This window comes from Hibiscus syriacus, unplaced genomic scaffold, assembly GCF_006381635.1.
Source record: "Hibiscus syriacus cultivar Baekdansim isolate YM2019G1 unplaced genomic scaffold, ASM638163v2 tig00110013_pilon, whole genome shotgun sequence".
NCBI classification, from domain to species: Eukaryota; Viridiplantae; Streptophyta; class Magnoliopsida; order Malvales; family Malvaceae; genus Hibiscus; species Hibiscus syriacus.
Window position 1 is genome coordinate 553494 of NW_024062563.1, and position 22776 is coordinate 576269.

General features: G+C 35.3%; 2 protein-coding genes and 1 pseudogene across 2 annotated transcripts; all 3 read left to right on the forward strand.

Moving 5' to 3' along the window:
• The first annotated feature begins 250 nt into the window (after window positions 1-250).
• Window positions 251-1079, forward strand: LOC120212451 (protein THYLAKOID ASSEMBLY 8, chloroplastic-like). Its single transcript, XM_039210744.1, has one exon. It carries the CDS (start codon window positions 284-286, stop codon window positions 965-967), a length of 684 nt encoding a protein of 227 aa, XP_039066675.1. The 5' UTR covers window positions 251-283; the 3' UTR covers window positions 968-1079.
• A 147-nt stretch (window positions 1080-1226) lies between these two features.
• Window positions 1227-3464, forward strand: LOC120212448 (annotated as a pseudogene).
• Window positions 3465-12578: 9114 nt separating this feature from the next.
• LOC120212447 (transcription factor bHLH68-like) lies at window positions 12579-14815 on the forward strand. Its single transcript, XM_039210743.1, has 8 exons — window positions 12579-12918; window positions 12999-13302; window positions 13385-13465; window positions 13687-13752; window positions 13873-13938; window positions 14082-14138; window positions 14220-14261; window positions 14505-14815. Exons 1-8 carry the CDS (start codon window positions 12794-12796, stop codon window positions 14604-14606), a joined length of 843 nt encoding a protein of 280 aa, XP_039066674.1. The 5' UTR covers window positions 12579-12793; the 3' UTR covers window positions 14607-14815.
• Window positions 14816-22776: the final 7961 nt, after the last annotated feature.

The following is a 22776-nucleotide window of genomic DNA, read 5'->3' on the forward strand; positions in this document are numbered from 1 at the left end:
AATATTTTTTTTATTCCTTTAACCAAACACGGTAATCTTACAATCTTACTAAATCATCTAAATACAAAATATAATATTTTCAGTAATCCTATTTCTTGATAATCTTATATTCTGTTTACCAAGCGCACCGAACATCGCTGAATTCAAAAGAGGCTGCCACTGCTGCAAATACGACATCGTTTCATTGAACTCAAAACGGCATCGTAGAAGAGAGACTGAATCTAAAACTCTTTTATCCATTTTTTTTTTCATTTTTGCTTACAGCAAAATCTTCTCCAATTTCATGGCTTCCTCTCTCCGGTTCAGTACTTCAATCCCTTCTCTCCACCCACTCCCCGCTCACAAGAGCTTCACTCCGATACGCTGCGGGCCACGCGACAAACGTGGACCTCTCGTCAAAGGCCGTATCTTAAGCATCGAAGCCATCCAAGCCATTCAAGTTCTCAAACGCGCCCATCGCAACTCCTCATCGACGGCAACAACACTCACTCCTCTCCCTTCCCTCTCCCGCCTCATCAAATCCGACCTCATCGCCGCCCTACGTGAGCTCCTAAGGCAAGATCAATGCACCCTCGCCCTCCATGTCTTCTCCGCCGTCCGATCAGAATACCCGCCTCCCGACTTGGCTTTGTATGCCGACGTCGTCGCCGCGCTGGCCAGGAACCAGCTCATGGAGGAGATTGATATGTTGATCGAGGAGCTGGGGATTATCGAGTGTGATGACGAGAAGGCCCTTGTGAGGCTGATCAAGGGTGTGATAGGGGCTGGAAGGAAGGAATCAACGGTCAGGATTTGTGGGCTGATGAAGGAAAATGGGATCGGGTCCAGGAGAAAAGTTGGGGAGTATGTGGTCAAAGTTTTGAGTAAAGGGTTGAGAAGGTTTGGGGAAGTGGATTTGGCTTTGGAGGTTGAGAGGGAATTTAGTGAGTTACCTAGGGTCAATTTGGACAAAACTAGAATTTATTAGATTTGATAACTTTTGTATTTGTCTTGTATTTTTTTATTTTACCATATTAATTCATATTTATCATATGGTATAAACTTAGGGTGAGCTATAAAATTATTATTTCGTTCTTTTTTGTCTTTAACTTTTTCATTCATAAAATAATTTTTATCTTAAATAAAAGGATGAGATCAAAATATTAAGAAAAAAAAAACTAAACAACTATTTTGCCAAATTTGAGTATTTTAATATTATGCCCAGTGTAACTTTTGATTTTAAGGTGTGTATCAAGTCAACAAGCAAGGTGCGACTGAAGGCCACCTCTCAAGGCATTTTACCTGCAGTTTCCGAGACAGGGAAGAAACCCAGAAAAGGTGTTTGGGGGGGGGGGACAACATCTTCAAGATTCCAGCAACACATTAATGATAAATCTCATCGAATCAAATTGCAAAAATTGAAAGAAATCCAGTTTATAATCTCATCTAACGATGAGTGTCAGAAGCAATCCATTCCCAGCTGCACCACCACCACAAGAAGATGCTTGGATTACTTCTCACCAAAGGCTGCTTCCTCACTGGCACTCTGTTTCTCTTTCCCACCAGGTAATTTTTTTTTGTTAATTTAGTTGAAAGTTCAACAAAAGAAGATATTCCCCTTTTCTTATTCTGCTTTCATCTGTTTGATTAAATGATGATTTCCTAAAACCATTCTGCAAATATTATGTTTAGGGCACCCTAATTTCCCTTTAAAATCCACGGGGAACTTGTTTTTACTGAAATGGTATCTGGAAAATTTCTGGGTAACTTTTTATTTTCCTTTTAGGTAAGGGGAATGGTTTTTGGGTATCAAGAAACAAAATTTCTAAAGCTGAATGGAATTGCATTATCATGATGAAAAGAATATGAACTTTTAGTTCTCTAGTTATATATATGGAAGGCTTTAATGGTAAATTTTTAGTCTTTATGTTCATTGGCGTATAGACTAAGATCAATATCCAATTGCAAGCTGGGAATTTTTCATGGTTGCTCCATTTTGCTGTTATTTGAGCTTTTGTTAGTTATCTTATTAACATCTTTTGGTAAATTACTGCAGCATCCCGCTTTACCGATATCAATATCTAGAGTTAATCAATTTGATGCTGCTAGATTGGATATTGAGATGTCAGCCATGTTGAAAGAACAGCTGGTTAAGTTTTCCTTGGTGAAGGTTTTTTGGCTATTGAATGCATTCATATTTCATGGTGTATAGAGAATGAAATTGCACTTTGCAGTTGTCTGATCTTGTTTCTCTTTTTTGTTGAGGGTTAGTTAGGAATGTTATTTCAGTATGAACCAGAACTCGATGCTTTCCTTGAGTTCCTCATTTGGAGGTTTTCAATTTGGGTAGATAAGCCAACTCCAGGAATTGCACTTATGAATCTGAGGTATAGAGATGAACGTGCTGTGGCATTACGACGAAATGGTAAGAAGGTCTGGACTTCTCTTTTGTATTCTACTACATAAGATAAGAGTTGGCTTTCAATTCTTTGTTATTTTTTACTTGTTATCATGTAGATGAAATACATAGATCTTTGAAAATTTTTATGTTATGTTTTTTGAGCTAGCAGAGTCTTGCTCTTGTATAAGCATTGTTAGTAACCCACTTTGTCTACGTATAAATCGTATGGATTGATAACCGAGTTGTCCTTCTGCAGTAAGAACAGGTCTGGAAGGGCTGGGTTAATTGCTGCTCAGAAGATGTTGTATTTCATTGCTGCAGTGGGTGGTCAGTACATTTGGGAACGTAACAGTCATTCTCTGCTTTCCGCAGATGGGGTGATTCTGAGCAGTTGCTGATTTAAGTGTCATTTTTTCTTTGTGTTCTTCCTCTAGGAAGAATTTGGACTCTGTTTAGAGTCAACACTGAATTTTCTTTTCTTCAGAGGCCATTAGCACAGCGAGTTTGGGGTTTGATGCAACGCATAGAAGGGCTTTACAAGGCTGCATCATTTGGGAACCTACTCGTGTTTCTTTTCACTGGAAGGTAGGCCTTGAAGGGTTGTTTCTCGTAAGAGGTAGCCTTATAGATGTTGAAGCTCATATTATTTGAATCACATTAATAGTGTAGGAAAATAAACTCATCAGAGAGTTGAAGCACTTTTAGCAAGCACAGTAATTTAATTTGCTATTCCCAAGTTTTCCGTTTGTCATCTTCACTGTGTGAAACTGATCTTTTCATCCGTTTTTTGTTTTGATATATATTACCTTATTCAGTTATGCATGAAAGCTTGACGGTTAGGGAACTTTCAGCTGGTTCGTAAACCTTGGTCTTCTCTGATTGCCTTTTGGCAGGGTTGATCTAATTCCATTTCCACCTCTTGTTTTAATGAAGGTATAGAAACCTTATTGAAAGTGCATTAAGAGTGAGGCTTGTCTATGTAATCCCTGTTATGAATCGAGCTGTTAGTTTTGAGTACATGAATCGCCAGTTAGTTTGGAATGAATTCTCGGTAATCTTTCCTTGTTAAAGCCTGCATCTCAATCCTTGTATATTCAAATGCTCAATTTGTAGATTTGTACATAAACTTTAAGATGGACATTAATATTTGTCTGTAGGCAGTAAAAGATATCAAGTGAGGTGCATATTGTGGAGAAATTGACAAAAATTACTAGGAAGAGATGGGAGATACTATTCCAAGTAAATGAATATCTACAGAGTTCTAATAAGGAAAACCGGAAAATATCTTTTTAGACTGAAACCTTTGTCCCGACAGCCGGGTTTAAAAACTTCACAAGTATGCTAATGTGTCTAGCATGTCTCCATTTAACTTAGAATAATAAAGTCAACCTTTTATTATTAACTTAGCAAATTTGGTTAGGGAGATGCCGAAAGCATGTAATTTTCTCATGAAGCTTTTAAACTTCAATGCCTTTATCTTATAGGATAATAGCCTGTGTAAAAAGAAAAAACGGGAGAGTAACCCAATTGTTTACTATTTTGGGACTACCTCAGCAATGGCACGTGATGCGATCCTTCTTTTGCCCTTTCCATGTCAATGTTGCTAATTAGCATAGAAGTTTTTTTTTTTTAACATGTTGTACCTTCCCAGCATTTTGGCTAAGATCGAGCTTTTACCATCTATTTGTGACTGGTTGGATTGACATGGATTACCAAGTGACTTTTATTTTCTTCTGTAGTGAATGTACTTTAGTACTTATATTTACATGGCTATTATGCAGGAGATGCTGTTGCTGCTTCTCCCTTTTCTTAACACATCAACTGTTAAAAGTTTTCTTCACCCTTTCTCAAAGGACAAATCTTCAAGCTCTAAAGAGGATGACTCTATTTGTCCCATTTGTCGGGCAAGTCCAACACTCCCTTATCTCGCTCTCCCATGCCAGCATCGGTAGGTGAAATAAATTCCCTCCTACCCCTCTCATAACCTTCTAGTTTTTCGTCTGCTATATCACGGTGATGCCATGAACATTTGAACTTTGTGTCGATTTTTCATAGCCTGCCACTTTATGGGACCTAATTTTGAAAAGAAATGAGGCCCCGTATTGTAGGAAGTTATGAACAAATTGGCTTTAAATGCGCTTTATGATTCGGAGCTTCAAACACTGACATGTTCATGTTGCCACTGTGAATCTTGGTACATCATTTGAATACTACTCTTGACAGCAGTTTCCATGAAATGCATTTGAATTTTGATCAGCTCCGGTGTTTTAAGAACAATTTTCTTATATCGCTTGCTTATAATTGGATGCAGTTTGATATTCACAGGTATTGCTACTACTGCCTTAGAACACGATGTGCCGCGTTTCCCTCATTCTGGTATTCCAGATGCTGCGAGCCCGTCGTGGCGATGCAGCAGCACGGCAGTGTTGTTGAGCATAAACCCCTCAGTCAGTAGCTTTCATAGGAAAAGAAAAAAAAAAGTGGATAAGAGCGCTGTATACCTTTTAGAAACCTGTATAACAGAAACGCTCAATGTGGCATACAAACTATTTTAAAAAATAAAACTGTAGCCTAATTCAGTGGGTGGGGGAGATTAATGATTCTTTTGTCAACTGTAAGATTAATAACGAAATTATCTTTTTCAGCTAGAGGAAGGGAGATTCTTCAGAGGCTTGTTTTTCCTTTCATTCCATATTATTGTTATGAATCTTTGTTCAAGTAAATCAAATGACTCTCTCTTCAAGCTGGAATATGATTTTTCCTCTATTTTTCCATATATATATATATCGATAGAGAGAAGAGTTAAGATCGTTGGCTAAGGGGAAATCAAATACTAAAATTCTTATATTTTTTTCATCGAATATCTTCTTATTTCTTACTGTTGATTTCAGTTTTTGATTTTTTTCTCATTCAACGATCTTAAAAGAATGTAAAACTAAAAATTTTATACTAAGTGTAAACGGATCTTAATCCATATATATATTGCAAAGGATCTAATTATATTATGTAAAATTATTTAATTTTAATTAAATATTAATTTAAAACATTTGATGAATGTAAATAAGTATTAAAAGTAAAAATTGATGAGATTTTTACGGATTAAAAAAATGGATAATGTGTTTAAATATGTTGTACTGTGTTGGGGTATTATATTATATATTTATATTATTTTCATTTTCATTACAAATATATGTTCATGCAGAGATAGATTAAATAGGAGATGAGTTGGCGCAATAGTTTTTTTAAATTTTTTATAATAATATATATTTTAATTTTTTTTATTTTCAATTAATAATTTATTTTCACCTCTTAAAATTTATAAATTCACCTTTTCCTTGATACTTCTTAATAAAAGATCATGGATTCGTTCCTATATCCACGTCATAGTTGATATTATGTTAAAAATAAATAGATTTATGGAAGAGTAAGATGGCCAGCTTTGACAGGAAAAATTCAAACATATAATAATAATAATATAAAATCAATTATATATGGTAAGTAAAAAAGATGAAGAGGGTAGGTCCTTGTAGAGGATAGAGTTAGCTTCACGGAAAAGGCAGCAGCTGCCAGGCATTGAGCCTAAAGGTAAAGGGTTCACAAGCATAACAGCCCCCCCGCCTCTACGACCATTTCTCTTCTTCACCCAACACTTTGCTCCCATCTAACTTCATAGTAGGCAGAGACCTCCATTATCTACCCCAAGCTTGGAATTTCTTTGGGTCAATTATTGACTTTTGATTCAACAAATATCGACTCTGCTTCTGCTCATAATTCAAGCCCATCACAGTTTTGTATATAACATTTCCATCATTTCATTTACATTATCACTCACAAAACAACATTTTATGCACTACTTAATTAAGGGTGGAGTGTTAGAACGAAAACATAATTGATATAAAATTAAGAACACAAACAACTAAAGATCTAATCATGTCAAATCATCAAGAATAAAATATTAGATGTGGAAGCGTATCTAAATTAGTTGATATGTTAAAATCCTTAAATTTTTCTTGTTCCCTTAAGTATAAACTCTCTGACCGGATAAAAGTAAATACGAGATTATCTATTTGTCGAGGATTATAACCCATTTATATAGCTGATTTAAGAATTAGTTATTGTTTATACTTATAACTATGTCCTTCATTGAATTATAAATACAACTTTAATAGTATCTATACTTTTATTTCTAAGACACTTCCAATACCTTATGACTTTATAACATAATTGATCACTTAATTTAAATCATAATTTATGATATTAATATATATTATTAATATGTGTCAATAATTATAGATTTTAATCCGAAAACCAAATCAAAAGACACAATTATGGAGACTTTATATTCTTAAAATTGAAAAAAGAAACAATACATGTCATGTTTTTTCAGATAAGCTAGCTACCATGAATTGAACAGGAAGACTTTTGATACATGTTGGGTTGTAAGGAATTTCATGATTTTAAAGTAAGATTTTAAATTCGAATCATGTAAATAAAAAATATGAAAAAAAAACAATTAAATCTTATTTAAGAAATTTTCTGGGTACAAAAAAATTTATTTAAGAATTTAAGTACTATTCGACTTCAAATATAATCAGATTTTTTATAATTATCGGATACCAAAATTCTTAGATGATGATGATAATAATAATAAAAATAATGTAGAAATAGTAGGCGGTCCAATCCATTTATCAATGTGGACAAACATAATCATCGTAGCCAGGTAGGCAAAGCTTAGCTTAAGATTCAAAGGATCATAGGTTTATCATCACTTTTTGACCATTAATTCCTTGTTTTTATGTGCTTTTTTTGGGGGTCTATAATATTGTGTACACATCTGCAATGCTGCTAACTGGTCGTACGTTAACGGCATTGAAAAGTGATCAAGCATGGGAGTAAAGGCAAAAGACCATACATTATTACATTACTGAGAATTACTGGGGAAACTCTGGCTTTCTTTGCTACAAAAATACCCAGCTTCTCTCCATGCCACTTGCCTATCATCGTCATTCAACCCTGCTCACTAATTACACACTTTAATCGATTTATCGGGCAGTTTAAGCCTTACAAGCTTTATCAACTGGTTTAAGAACATTATATTTAGACCGTCGGTTTAACAATTCAACCGCATTCAGCTGAGTTTGGTTTTTCTTTTTTCTTTTCATGTTAGATATGTTTGTTATATGTTACAACTATATTTTAATACCAGCCGTTGACCTTTCTCCTCCGGGAGATGATCATCGTTTGGTTGGCTGAACTAGTTTTTTCTTTTTCAGAGAGGTTTCTAGGTTTTCAATTTCCTTTTGTTTAGGTTTGGTTTTTTTTTCGAGACATTCGTTTTATTGTTAGACAGTTGTTTGTATCAGTTTCCTGTGCTTAATACCGAAGTTTAGGATAAATTATACGTTTAGCATCTAAATTATTCATTTTGATATGTTTTAGTACATAAAATTCTAATTTTTTAAAAATCATACATAATGTTTAATTTTTGTTTCATTTTAGTCCCCGCTATTAAAAACTTAACGATCGGGCTCGCCGTCCGCCATGTCTATAGTCGTCAACCGTCGCATCCCTCACTCAATGAAGCCCAAATTTTCCACCTCGCACCTTTTCGACCCCTTAAACATGATTTCGGCCTGAAACTGGACTATGTTGGTTGACTCGTCATTCTCTTGTGATCCACCATTTGGATCATCGTCCGTCCACTAGAGCTATACGTCGTCATCCCGTCTGTTATGTTTTTAACGCCGGGGTGCTAAAATGAAACAAAAACTAACGTTAGGTATGATTTTGATTTTTTTTGAAAGTTTAGGTACTAAAATAGATCAAAACTGATAGTTTATGCACTAAATGCATAATTTACCCTATTTTTATGTTAATTGAATCAATCGAATTAAGTTTTATATATTTTTTTAATAATTTGGTTTGAAATGAGCCTTCTTGATTATGTACAGGGTTTTTTTGTCCCAATATCGTAAGCGAGTTAATTATTTTGGGTATTGGGCCTCCAACAACTTTATTTTGGAGTTCACACGAAACTCGTCACCTAAGATATTATTTTTAAATTGACCCGGAGAAGTGCTATTATTTTATTATTATTAATAGGACTCGTCACCTCGGCGTGACGAGTTCATTAAAAATATTTTTTAATTACGAAAATAAAATAAAGATAAAAAAATATAAATTAAAAAAATAGATGTGATGAGTTCCTTCAAATTAAAAAACTAGTCATTGGTCAACGGATATATGGCCAACGACCATTTGGAACTCATCACCTCGAGGTGACCAGTTCGATCAGATAAAATTAAAAAAAAATTAAAATTAGAAAAATGAATTTTTATATATATATTTAAAAATACAAAGTAATTAAATAATTTAAAAAATAAATATTATTTATATTTCCTAAGTTTTTGACGATGTTGCGGAGTAGTGGAATGATAATGCCGCGGGGCTCGTCGAGTACTCCGGGATCGTAGGCCTTGATCACCGTCGTTGTCATCATCTTCTTGCCGAGAAGGTGTACTTAACACACTCGATCCACCTTTGAAATACGGTGATGGATTTATAACATTCGAAGTCATCTTTGCCGTAACTGCTTCGATTTGGCTTATACTTTATTGACCATATAGGATATGGTCCCACTCACCCACAATCGTATTTTCTGTCGAAGATGCTTGAGTAAATTACGGTGCATCCCATGAACCTCCAACCTAATTCGATCGAGTCTCGGCTGAAGTATGAAATAGAGGATAGAAACTGAAACTAGCCCGAGATGCATAGTAGTACTCTTAAGCTGCTGATACTGAAGCAGAAGATGACGACGACGACGCTTTATTCTTAGACTTGGACTTGGCGCATGTGGCCTTATGATATTCCAATTCTCCCCTCTCTTCCGGTGTCGTGAGATATGGTTTCTCATTTGCTTCATAATTTCAGAGACATGGAAAATAGTCGAAATCTAGGTCCAACGATGTAATGTCGAGACGCGAGGGGAGCGATTGTTCATGCTGATTCCATTGCTAGATGTAGTAAGCGTGTTTCACCGACCAATTTTTGGTATGTTTCCCACGCGTATCAATTCTATGGAGCGTGTTCATATCAACCATCAACATAGGAATTGGTTGATGCCACGCAACTGTCACATCACTCTATTAGCAGCGTGCCACTTAACAATCGCATAATGCAATAACGGCGTCACTACACACCATAAGTGAGACCCCTCAAAAATCCCATAAGCAATAACTGATTGATCTCCTCGTCAACTTATAGAAGCCAAGAGAACTATAAGAGTTAACAATCAAATTTATTATATATAAAGTTAAAAAGATTCAAAAATAAAAAAAATAAAAAAATCGTATGTCATACCGCATATCGACCGACGATGTTGATCCTCATCCGTATATCTAGTGCAGTGATACATGTCAACTTCGTCTCGAATATTTTATGACGCCATCTAAAATTTTTTAAAAATAAAAAATATTATAAAAAATAAAAAATAATTAAATTTATGAAGTTAAAAAAACAAATAATTACCTTGCAACCAGAGGAAACTCGATCGGGGTTGTTGTAATTGGCGTTAAAAACGAGAATTGGTACCAAACCCATGACTGTAGCAATATTAGATAGCCTGCGACATCGACTTTTCGACCCGACTGGATAATTACAACCTTCCAAAGCTCCCAATACATAAAGGCCAAAATCGTCGAGTCCCAACTAGTATTACGGCACACAATGAAGTCTTCAAAAATATAGCAGATATTGAGTGTACACCAAATTACTGAATTTATCCGGTAATAATACCTCTCCGATCAGTTGGAGAATATATGTGCGGGACGCAAAAATAACCTCCTCCTCTATAGACTCGGCTGTTACTTGGAATTTCGATTCCAACCATGTTATCCGTACTCGAAAGCCCTCGATGATGTCGGATGGTGGCCATTTTCCCAAAACTTGGTAGACCAACGATGCGGGGTCGTAAAGGTTCTACTACACCACGAGGGCTTCATTCACAGGAACACCGACTTGGTAAGTAACATCTTCCAAATTAATTGTCGCTTCACCACTCGGGAAGTGGAACGTGTGGGTCTTGGGCCGTCAACATTTAACCAGAGCCTAGATCAACGACGGGTAACTTGAAGCCACACACAAATATGGCCGAAAATAGACCGGATTACTGTAGATATATCACAATCAGCTGATGCGGCTCTCCGTATGTCATCTCGCGCTTCCGAACATTCTATTCATCATTCGGTCGGCTTACGATCGACGAAACATTAACGTTATCCAAGTGCAACATATATTCTCTGGTTGCCATTTTTTGAGATTTTGATAGAATGTATGGTTTTTTACTTATTTCAGATTCAAGGTTTGGTAAAATAAAAAACCCAAACCCATATTTATAGCCTTGCATCCAACGTCTATAAACGACTAGTTGGGAGAAAAATCCGGTCGAACTCGTCATCTCGAGGTGACGAGTTCCAAGTGACCATTGGCCATATATCCGTTGACCAACGACTAGTTTTTTGAATTCGACGTGACGAGTTCCATCTAATTTTTTTAATTTATAGTTTTATTTTTATTTTATTTTCGTAATTAAAAAAATATTTTTTAATAGACTCGTCACGCCGAGGTGACGAGTCCTACTAATAAAAATAAAATAATAGCCTACATAAGACCCACTTCTCAGGGTCAATTTAAAAATAATAGTTTCAAAAATAAAGTTGTTGGAGGCCCAATACCCTAAATAATTAACCCGATTGGGGTATTGGGCCAAAAAAAACCCAGTCCAAGGCATTGCAAATGTTGTTTCACTAAAATTCTCAAAAATGGTCAATTGCATATACATTTACGTATATTTCTTTGTTTCCACGTTAAATTAAATAAACTGAATAAAAATATTATCCTTTCAACTATTTTAAAGATGCTTATGGTCTAAATTAATGATGTAAGTGATATTTATTTTCATATAAATTGGACTCATAATCACTTGGCTAATTTGCACTTATCAAATAAATAAACTAAATAGAGTTGGCGAAGATGAGATAGTCAATCATGTGAGGACTAAATGGTCAAATGTTGGAAATGTGTTGATTAAATTGATATTTAATAAATACCAATAGCCCCACTTTCTTCTTGGAAGCATGTGTATAAAGTGCAACCTAGCTATGCCAGAAAATAAAATAAGATAAAACTAGTGCAGCAATTGGTTTGACTGTTCCAAAATTTCCTCCAATAATGTTTACTTTGATAATTTTATTATGATTATCCTTCTAAGGATGTTTGGAGTACTTAGATTCTCCCTATATAAAAGTATGTATGCATATATTAAAAGCTTTGATTTGTATGGTGAATTGAACTAATAATTGCATAATGATTAGAAACCAATAACTATTAGCAAGGTATGAAACCTAGGTAAGGAAAAGGTGGATGTTTAGGTTTAAAGTTAAGTGAGTGTTAGAGTATTATAGTATTAAATTAAATATTTTATTGATAATTTAGTTTTACATCTTATGAAATTTTATAATTTTATATTCTTTAAATTTAAATTTAAATTTATTTATCTCATATAAGAGATTGAAAAAATTATTTTTTAAAGGATGATTATTACAGTACTTTAAGAAAGACGTCTGGACTACTTAGATATTTTGGAGAGATGTATGGATCATTCGATAACTCGCTCAGGATGTATGCATGCCCACAAACTAATTAAAATACACCTAATTATCCATGAATCTTTACAAAGACATCCAATCTTTCATTCGTCTTGTCCAGTGTATCGTTCACTTTTCCTTATTTAAAAATAATAATATTAACATGACATTATATGGGAAATTATTTCTATTCACAATAGTATCTTAATTTTTTGCCAATATAGATCATTTATCACATAAATACAAATATTGATATTTAAGCACCAATTTCCATGTTGTCATGACTCATATTGCAATTATTATTTTAACAAAATAGGAAACCCATCATTATATACCCTAACCCTAGGACTAAAAGACCCCAAAAAATCAAAACAATCCCAAGGTAGAGGGCACCCCAAATCAAGGAAATAAGGTGGTAGATGCCTCAATAGTTTAAGGACTGAAAATACTGTCCACTACCTTTTTTACCTACACCCCCACTTTATAATAAAGCAAAAGCAAAGAATAAAAAGGAATACTAAACAAATGAAAGAATGAATGGAAAAAGGAGCAAAGGCGCCTCAACCCTCATCTGAGAAAGCAAACAAAAGAGCCGAGGGGACTGTTGACAAAGCTTTTTTTTCAACGAAGGCCGGTTTGGTTGTGTACAATAAACAAGGAAACTCAGCATAGTGAAGAGAGAAAGATCTTGATTTTTCTTGTTTTGAAGGATAAGTCACATGAAATTGAAGTAGAGTGTATTTTTTTCAATGATTTTTGTTAACAAATGATGGCAGGAAACCCTAGCATGCATTTGCCTCCACCACCATCTATCTTCCCTCAATATGTTGTTGGATCTCCTTCTTTACCTGACAACCAAGAGCTTCCTCAGTCATGGAGCCAGCTACTCCTGTGAGCTTTGTTTTAATCTCTTAACTCGTTTTTTCTGTATTATATGCTTTTGTTAGTCATGGGGTTTTTGTGGTTGGTAGTGGTGGATTCACCGGTGAAGAAGAAAGGTACGGCGGTCCTAGTCATTTTCAGCCCGTTGTTGAAGTAAAGCAAGAGGTTATTACTCAACATAGCAACTTTTACGGTCATCATGCCAATGAACAATTCCAACCACCTACGCCGCCGCCGCCGCCGCTTGCAGCAGCCGCTTGGTCTCAAATCATGGCAGTTTCTTCTTCCCCAAGCCCCAGGTCTTGTATAACCAGTTCAAGCAGCAATATGCTGGACTTCTCTTATAACAACACGGCGGCGGCGGCTGATGGATCCAAGTCTAATACTTCTGAGGTAAAATTGATCATTTTCAATGCATTAATCAAATATATATATAATCTTAAAGCTGTATTCTTTCATCTCTGTGTTTTGGCAGTGTAATAGCAAAGGCAGCAGCACAGGTGGGGCGTGGAAGAAGGCTAGGGTTCAGTCGTCTTCAAGCCAACCGCCTTTAAAAGTATAAAACACACAGTATCTTTCTCGCTTTCTCTTTTAGTTCTGGGTCCTTGTTCTTTTCTGTGTTGTCTGCGTAACAACGTTAATGGCATATATATGTCGTTCTTGGTTGTCTGTTTTCGACCATGTCTTATTCTTTTTCAGACCCATTTTGCCAAATAATGAATTCAAATAATAAACAACATTAATCAGTGTATTTTGTATGGTATAATATAAATCCAGGTGAGAAAGGAGAAGCTAGGTGATAGAATAACAGCCCTCCACCAGTTAATTTCCCCATATGGAAAGGTAAACTCAAATATTCCCTTAAACCTTCTTCATCAGCCTAGTATAAGATTATTGGCTTTTAACATTAAAGATTTAAAGGGTACCTGAGGAAGATGATTTGAGGTTTTTTTTTTTTTGCAGACTGACACAGCATCTGTGTTGTTAGAAGCTATTGGACATATAAGATTCCTTCAGGGTCAAATTGAGGTGACGTTTCTTCAACATCGCCATGTTTATTTTTTTTTTATATTCTCTGCATGCTCTCTATAGAAATCAGTGTGAAGAAAAGCAAGCATGCATATATATATATATACACATCTTTAGTTATGGAAGTCATAAAAAAAATGCAGGCTCTCAGCTCCCCTTACTTGGGTTCTGCAACTCCAAATATGAGAAACCAACAATCTGTAAGTACCCATATATACATACACCCCATTTCCCAATGCAATTATGTGTAATTAATTAATTGGCATTTTTTATAATTGAAGATTCATGGAGAAAGTTCCACATTTGTTGAAGATGAAGAACAGGTAAAAACTTTATTGGATCAATCAACTCACAAAAGGCAAAGTAGGAATAGTTTAAAACAAATTTTAGTGAATAGATTATTATCAAAAGAATAATTTAGAACTGCATAAGTAATCTAAAAAGAGGAAAAAATTAAGAAAAAGTGTTCATAAGCATGAATCATCATCATCATCATTACTGCTATTATTATAACTTTATTTAAATTCTAAAATTGTTTATCCGTTTGATAATGATAATAATAACAGGAGAAGCAAGGGCAAAAGGCAAAGGACTTGAGGAGTAGAGGGCTGTTCTTAGTTCCTGTATCTTGCACTCAACAAGTTGGAATCGACTATGGTGGCGATTAATGGGCGCCGCGGCTTTCGGCGGCGGCTTTTAAGGAGATGTTATGTATTTGCCCATTTGGTAGCTAATCAAGATTAGAGTATGGTTTGATGGGCCATGGAAGGGGATGGAATGATATAACATCATGAGCAGTCACTCTGCTGAAAATCATAAGGCTGATTGCTCATGATGCTGTTGCATTCCAAAGTAGCTAATATTAATTCTTCTTCTATTTGCCCCCTTTATTATTATTATTATTAATGATGTAGTTTTAGTTCTCCTTTGCTCTGACATTGCTTCATCTATGTAACAAGTTCACTTCTATTTTCCTTTGTAAAAAAAAATCAATTAAACACGAAACCATCATTAAAAAGATATATCAGCATCAAAGAGTATTTTAGAATTTTTGAGTGAGTTTATTTTTCCAAAAACTTAATTACTGTGAGAAATTTTGTAATTTGCTAAATGATAATTTCCTTTAGGAGAGTGCTTTTAAGGGTCTACTTTATTTACAAATTACATGAAGAGAACTCTATCCATGTATCCTCATCCAAAGCAATAATCTTTTGCGATTTGAAATATGAAAAGCATCCAATAATCTTTCATTGAATGGGAAAAGTAATGTTGCAAATGCAATGATTATGATGAAAAAGAAAAGGCATGGAACTCTTTCACACACTTAAAACAAACTTTACAATTTGACAATAATTAGGCATTTGACAATGGGAGTACAATCCATGTATACCATTCATGTTATAGCTTTTTCCTCTTCTTTTCATCTTTTCATTATGTTTTTGATTTAAGGCATCTTTAGCTGGATCAAATCAATTTTGTTATTATCATTACTATATATGTCATATAATCCTAATAATTGACCTCTACCGACTTTATTATTAAAAACCAGGTGGTCTAGTGGGATGAGTCATTAGGTCCCTTAAGCAAGGTCAGATGTTTGAATTCTGGTTTTTGCGAATGAAGCAAACTAGGTTGGGAGGGTCGCTCTCGCCTCTGCAGTACATGAACTGGATTAGTCAGTCAATAGATCGGATACCAGTGATTAATTCAAAAAAATCGTATCCATATAACATGAATAATTTTTGTGGGAAAATAAATTAATATTACATTGTACATAGAGACAAATAAGACTTTATGTTATGTGATAACTGTATAAAATTTAAAAAAGGATTATTTATAAAATTCTAGAGTGAAAATATGATTTAAATTATATAAAAATTTAAAAGTTTTAGGAGATATGGATAAATTCATTCAGATTATGTACAAATTGGTTTCCTTGAATTATTTATGGGTGGAAAGGGGAAGTTTCCATGAGTAGTCATTAGCGATCCTTATTTGTTTCTTAGCCATATCTAACTGGAAAGGGAATGCTTGAAATAGGAGCAACCGGCAGCAGTTTCCAGTCGATCGAATATGCTAAGATGACCCCATGGCTTTGGGGGGGTCATCCTAGGCCACCTTTTCAGATTGCACTCAATCCGTTGTGACCATATGAACCGGGCTGAGCGGGCCAACCCTCTTTCCACCTCTGCCTGCCTCCGTCAGCCTGACGTTGTTTCTTACATCACCGCCACCACCGACTCACTACTGACTCGAATTTTAGTAGGAATGGACACTGAACCCAAATGGATTCCGACGTGACCTCATCTTATCGGGTCGTTTTTTTAAACCGGGTTTAGGGTCGAATTAGGTTTAATCGGGTTTAGGGTTGAATTAAGTTTTTTAGATTATGTTTGGTCATATTTAAATTTAGGTGAAAAATACCCGACATAAAAAAAATGTAATTTTATTTTATATATTTAAGAATACTTACAATAAGACTCATCTTTATATTATTTTTTTTCAATTAAATTCGAGCCCCTCCGGAGGTTGCCTTGTAGGGTCGGGTTCTTCAGTCTGGACTTAGGAGGTCCTATGTCATCAAAAAAAAATATTTTTTTATAAATATATTATTTTGTGTTGAGTTAGGTTAGGATCGAGTTTTATCTCAAAGGGCGGGTTGAGTGGAGGGTGTATAATTTTTGGTTCGGGTTGAATGAACAGAAACCCGACCATGCCTATCCCTAAATTTGAGTATTGTTGAGCTCGACTCGAAAGCTCGCTATCTTAAAATTATCAAGCTTAATTCGAACTCGAAACTAAAAACTGAAGCTTGACTCGAAAACTCGTGAGCTTAAAATTTTCAAGTTCAACTCGAAATAAAAAATTGAACCTCGACTAAAACTCGAAAAAACTTGAACTCGAAATATTCTCATACTTAGCTCAACTGAAGCTCAAACTCGAGCTAGAATTTGAGTTGAAACCTGAACTTTAAGTACATGAAAATATTATATTGCATTTTTTTCATAAAAAACAACATATAAATGTTAATATATTAATAAATTAAATTTTTTTAATTTTTTTTGAGTTGCTCTTGATATTTTCGAGTCGGGTACCAAATAGGTTATTTCGGTTCGTTAAGAACTTGAGTCAAATCGAATAAATTCAATTTGAATATCGATCGATCTTTGATCGAGTCAAACTCGAATAAGTCACAACCCTAACTGTATCAACCTTAGGGGACGGAATTGTAATTTGGGGGTTTGATACAAAGCTTTTGTTATGATGAAGCGAAAATAAATTTGAGTTGACCGGCCCCGGCCCCGGCCCTGTTGGGTCTAATCACTTGTCCGTCAGCAACCACCAAAGGCTACATGTATAGCTATTTCTTGCTCCGAAACTGAGGGTAAAGGGTTTATTTGCTTTTATCATTTTACTTTCGAGAATAATATATGGTTTCTTTTTCTGACTTGCAACCTATAGGCAGTGTAATAACATTCAGGTTAATTGAGTTAAGTTTAATTGGGATGTTTTGTTTTAACCTATGGCATGTTTTCTGCATCAAGGTGTACATGTGTAAATGCCATTTACAATTTTTACTTGCGTTGCATTTTTTTCTCACAGTTATGCTGTAATAAATGGAGGTCGTTTTGATGAATGATTCGAATTTTTTAATTTAAATTTTAAATTGTTTGGTCAAATAAGCATGTTGGACTTGCAAGTATTGCATGGTAAAAGAGTAAGGGTTAAGGCATAGTCAGGTTTAAGATAAAAAAAATCTCTAATTCGATTCGACTCTAATAATTATTAGAGAAAATAATCTTAGTGACAAAAAATGCCTTATAATATACGATTTTAACCAATTTTTTTTGGATTTGCCAAAATGACCAACTAAATCGCAATGCGATCGATAATTCGCAACGCGATCTCCGGTATCGCAAATCAGTTTCCAGATTCGCAACGCGATTCTGACTATCGCATTGCGATTTCCCAAATTTACGTTGCGATTTTCCTAATTCGCAATGCGAATACGTAAATCGCAATGCGATTTACGTAAATCGCAATGCGAATCTGTAAATCGCAACGAGATTCTGACTATCGCAATACTGAATTTCAAATTCGCAACTCGATTTCTGAATTCGCAACAAGTTTTAATTTCGCAACACAAATGTTTTGGGTATATAACTACGCAGCAGCAGCAACTCATAACCTAAATCCCTAAATCGCAACTCATTCAATCTCCATCTATCACTCTCTCCGGCGACATCCGTTCCTATATCCAACGACATCCTTCCCCATCCGGCAACAGGTTTTAGTTTCGCAACTCGTTTTGTTTAGTAAATTAATTTACAATAATGAAATCATCTAATGTTGATCATGTTTGGATAGATTTGTGTTTTGGAGGGTCATGGGAGAATGTTCATGGTGTTTTACAATATATACCTTTACCCATGAATCTTCAACTAAAACTGTCATTAAAAAAGTTAACTTATGAAACTCTAATGTTACGTGTTGCAAATAACTTGAATTTAGAGCCCCTAAGTGGATTTAGGCTATCTTATCAGAGAAATGGTAAAGTTTATTTGTTAACCGACAATGAAGATGTTGATCGATTCATTGCTTACATTAGTGTTTCAAGTGATGATGTTACATTGTATGTTGTTGAACCTAGAAGTAGTGAAGTTGGGTCAGTAGCGGGTAGTAATCAACTAAGTTTTTCAACCACAGTTTATAGTGCTCAAAATTTAATGGTTCCACCACAATTTCATCACCAAGCAAATATTGTTTCACCACATTTCCAATACCAAACACAATCTCAAAAACCCACAGCCTTTCCCTAATCCAAATCCCAATCAACTTTCAGCACCAAATTTCGATTTTCGTATTGACCAGTTAGACGATGATGAGCCAACAGAAAAAATTGTGAGTACTAGTCAGTATTCAAAATTTGATCTTGGTCAATACCCGGACTTTGATCTTGGTCAATACTCGGATTTTGATGATTTTTCAGAAGAAGAAACAGACCCTGCGTGTAATGATTTTGATATTGGTCAATACCCGAATTTTGATGATGAAACAGCCGTTGCCTAGGAAGATGTTGTTGATGATAACGAGGAGGAAGTTACGACTGTAAATGAACATGTTGAACATCCATTCTGTAATTCATATAACACTGAAGAAGAAAAAGAAGAAGAAGAAATCCCCAAAGAAAAGTCCCCGAAGAAAATGCCACGGGAGTATAACTGGAATATGCCAGAATTACTTCAGATACCGGAAGAAGAGTTGGTAAAGATAGCAGTTGATTGTTACACAAAAATTATTCGTATCAAGAAAGATGATTGTTTTGATACAAAGGAAGACTTGAAGATAGCTTTGTATACAAAATGTGTGGAATATGGCTATCAACTAAAAGTTAACAAATCAAGCAAATATCGTTTCGAAACAAGGTGTATGATTGACAAAAACTGTATGTGGCGTATGATTGCAAAGAGGATAAAAAGATTGCGAAATGTTTCAAGTTAGGACTTTTATTGATAAACATACATGTTCAAGAACCCAAGTTTTTCCTCACCATAGACAGGCAAACAAAAAGGTGTTGGGTGGTTTTCTGGCTGAGTTAATGTTTTTGAATGGTAGGGTATATCGGGGACATGAAATTATGACTGACATGAATGCTCGGTTCAAGATTAGTATCTCATATTCTCAAGCTTGGAGAGCCAAATGTTATGCCTTGGAATTGTTGAGGGGGTCGCCAGAAGCATCGTTTGCCCAACTGCCGGCTTATTGTAACAATTTAAAGCTGAAAAATCATGGGTCGGTAATTCATATCAAAACAGATAGAGATGGACGCTTTGAGTTGTTGTTTATCGCCATTGGTGCTGCGGTTAGTAAATCAATATAATTTTGTTGACTCATTTTTGTTAGTTACATGCATTTCACATTTAAATGATTATATTTCTTGTGTATATGATTTTGTAGATTCGTTCGTTTATTAATTGCATGCGCCCAATTATTATAGTTGACGGAGCACATTTAAAAGGTCGATACCTTGGAGTAAACTTATTAGCAGTAGCCATGGATGCTAACAATGGGATACTGCCAATAGCTTACGGGGTTGGCAAATCTGAAACCTCTGATTCATGGACATGGTTTATGGGGTATCTTAGGGATTGCATAGGTCTTATTAGCAATCTGACAATCATATCCGATAGGGCAAACTCAATTGACAACGCTGTTAGAAGGTGTTTCCCAGATGCTTTTCATGGACTTTGTGGTGTTCATTTGTATAGAAATCTAAAATCAAGGTCTGTTGGCATAAAAAATCACAAATGGACATACTGGAAGGCTGTAAAAGCTTATCGGGAAGTGGATTTTAATAAGCATATAAACTGTTTAAGACGTGTTTTGCCTCAGTGTGCTCAAACACTAGAAGATGTCGGGTTTGAAAGATGGTCAATAGTACATCAACTTGGAGCAAGATATGGTTTCATGACGTCTAATAGTGTAGAATCAATCAACGCTACAAGTCGTCATTCCCGGAAATTACCCATTACTATGTTAATGGAGTTTTTTTCGAGCCTCTATTCAACAGTGGTACTACAAGAAAAGAAACCATGCAGATATTATTTCTTTAAATTCGTAACTTATCATATATTTTACTAAGTATTATTTATTTAAATTTACAGGAACATTGGAACATCGTGTTACACCATGGACAGAAAAAAAGATAACGAAACGTGTTGTGAAGTCAACGTCATGGAGAGTTGAACCATGTTCAAACACTTTGTTTGAAGTATTGGATAATAACTTAAATGGGCTTGTCGATCTAAATGCAAAGACGTGTAGTTGTATGAAATGGCAAACATCTGGTTATCCGTGTGGCCATGTTATAAAAGTTTCTCTTCATCTAAACCAAGATGATTCAAGCGCATACGCTATGGATTGCTACACTACAGAAGTATATCGACAGACTTATGGCGAGATTGTCTACCCTATTCTACATCCTTCTGAGTGGGACATACCAGATGACTTACAAACAGTTTTGCCACCAGCCATGGACAGAAGGCTACCTGGGCGACCAAAAAGTCACGATCGTATACCGTCTAAGGGTGAAGAGAAGAAGAGATCGACATGTAGTCGGTGCAAAGAAAGTGGTCATACAAGGTTGACATGTGGATCACCAGTGCCATCACAATCATCTTTTCCTCTACCAAAATATGGATCCTCATCAAAATCCCAATCAAAACCGGCTTCACCTTTTGGGACTGTTAACTTAGGTGATTTTTAAATGCAAACGTTGTATTATGTGTATATTATGTATGAACTTTTAACATTTTCAGTTAGACATGTATTAGTAACTTGAGTTTGAAAATTGCTATGATATTTTCAGTTGTTATCACTTATTAGACATTCATTTGACTATCGCAATGCGGAAATCGCAACGCGAATATGACTATCGCAACACGGAAATGACTATCGCAATGCAGAATTGACTATCGCAACGCGGAAATGACTATCGCAACGAGAGAATCGCAATGCGAAATGAAAATCGCAACGAGTGAATCGCAATGCGAAAATGAAAATCGCAACGCGAAATTAGTTTCGCATTGCGATTTTCATTTTCGCATTGCGATTCACTCGTTGCGATTTTCATTTCGCATTGTTATTTTCATTTCGCATTGCGATTTTCATTTCGCATTGCGGTTTTCATTTCGCATTGCGATTCTCTCGTTGCGATAGTCATTTCCGCGTTGCGATAGTCTATTTTGCATTCAACATAATGCAGATTGAAATCAACAAATCAGCTATTACATTTCAATCAATTAAACAAGCACAAATATTATGTACACATCAATTAAACAAATCAACATTTACAAATCATCTTTTACAAATCAATTAAACAATCAAAAAATAATAATGAAATCAACTTTTGCACCCATACATCCATTTCACGCAGCTCACTTCAGGATTAACCTGCAGAAACCAAACATTGAATCAACAACACTTTCTACACATCTAAAACCTACAAACAGCAAATTATTGAATTTTAGCTACTTAACCAAACATTTTCAAACCAAAAAGAGTAAATATGTTTAACAACACTTGCATTTGACTTACAAATTGTTTATGGACACTTTCATAACGCGGATGCAGGTAGGCAGCGTCTCGCATATATCGCTCTAGCCATAAAATACCGAAACCACAAGCCTACTACACCTCTATCTCTATCGGTGGGAGGTAGAAAATGTGTACTTCCTATCGTCAAATGCTCCAAGCACATGCATACGAGAGGACCACAATCCCCTCTGGCTTCCTTCGTTTGTTATGGCGCGGCCTCATCTCTGATAACTGTAACATTGAACTTCTTTGGCTTCTTGTTTCCAGACTTAGTCCAATAATCAATTGCATCCAAGAATTTAACCAAATGAGAGCTCCATCCCTTAATCATATCTCTCAAATCAGACAATGATATGTAATTTATCATGCTGTCATATACTATTGTCTTTAGGGATAGGAGCTGAAGCTCGACGAGAAGCCAATGAGTACGGTCCAAAACAGGGATAAACACCTGCATCGAAATGTAATAATTCAACTTGCGCACTTATTTATGAACACCTTTAAAATATTTAAACAAATATACTAACCTTATCGACCTCCCACCATGCAGGATAAAGTTTAGCTTGCCCATTAGCCAACACATATGATTCCTGTCGTTGATTCTTCAAGTGAACTACGTGAAAAGACGTCGACATAATTGTATATCGCGTTTTTTTTAATATTTTTCTTCATTTTCCTTACAATTAGAAGACGTGTCACCCATGCATCAATATGTTGTTTTACAAAAAAAAGACATATATT

What these genes read in the sequence shown, in the direction of transcription:
- LOC120212447 (XM_039210743.1), top strand. Translation starts at nt 12,794, where the DNA reads ATGATGGCAGGAAACCCTAGCATGCATTTGCCTCCACCACCATCTATC. An exon ending in CCAAGTCTAATACTTCTGAG is followed by an intron (nt 13,303 to 13,384) that starts GTAAAATTGATC and finishes GTGTTTTGGCAG; the next exon opens with TGTAATAGCAAAGGCAGCAG. An exon ending in ATATGAGAAACCAACAATCT is followed by an intron (nt 14,139 to 14,219) that starts GTAAGTACCCAT and finishes TTATAATTGAAG; the next exon opens with ATTCATGGAGAAAGTTCCAC.
- LOC120212451 (XM_039210744.1), top strand. Translation starts at nt 284, where the DNA reads ATGGCTTCCTCTCTCCGGTTCAGTACTTCAATCCCTTCTCTCCACCCA.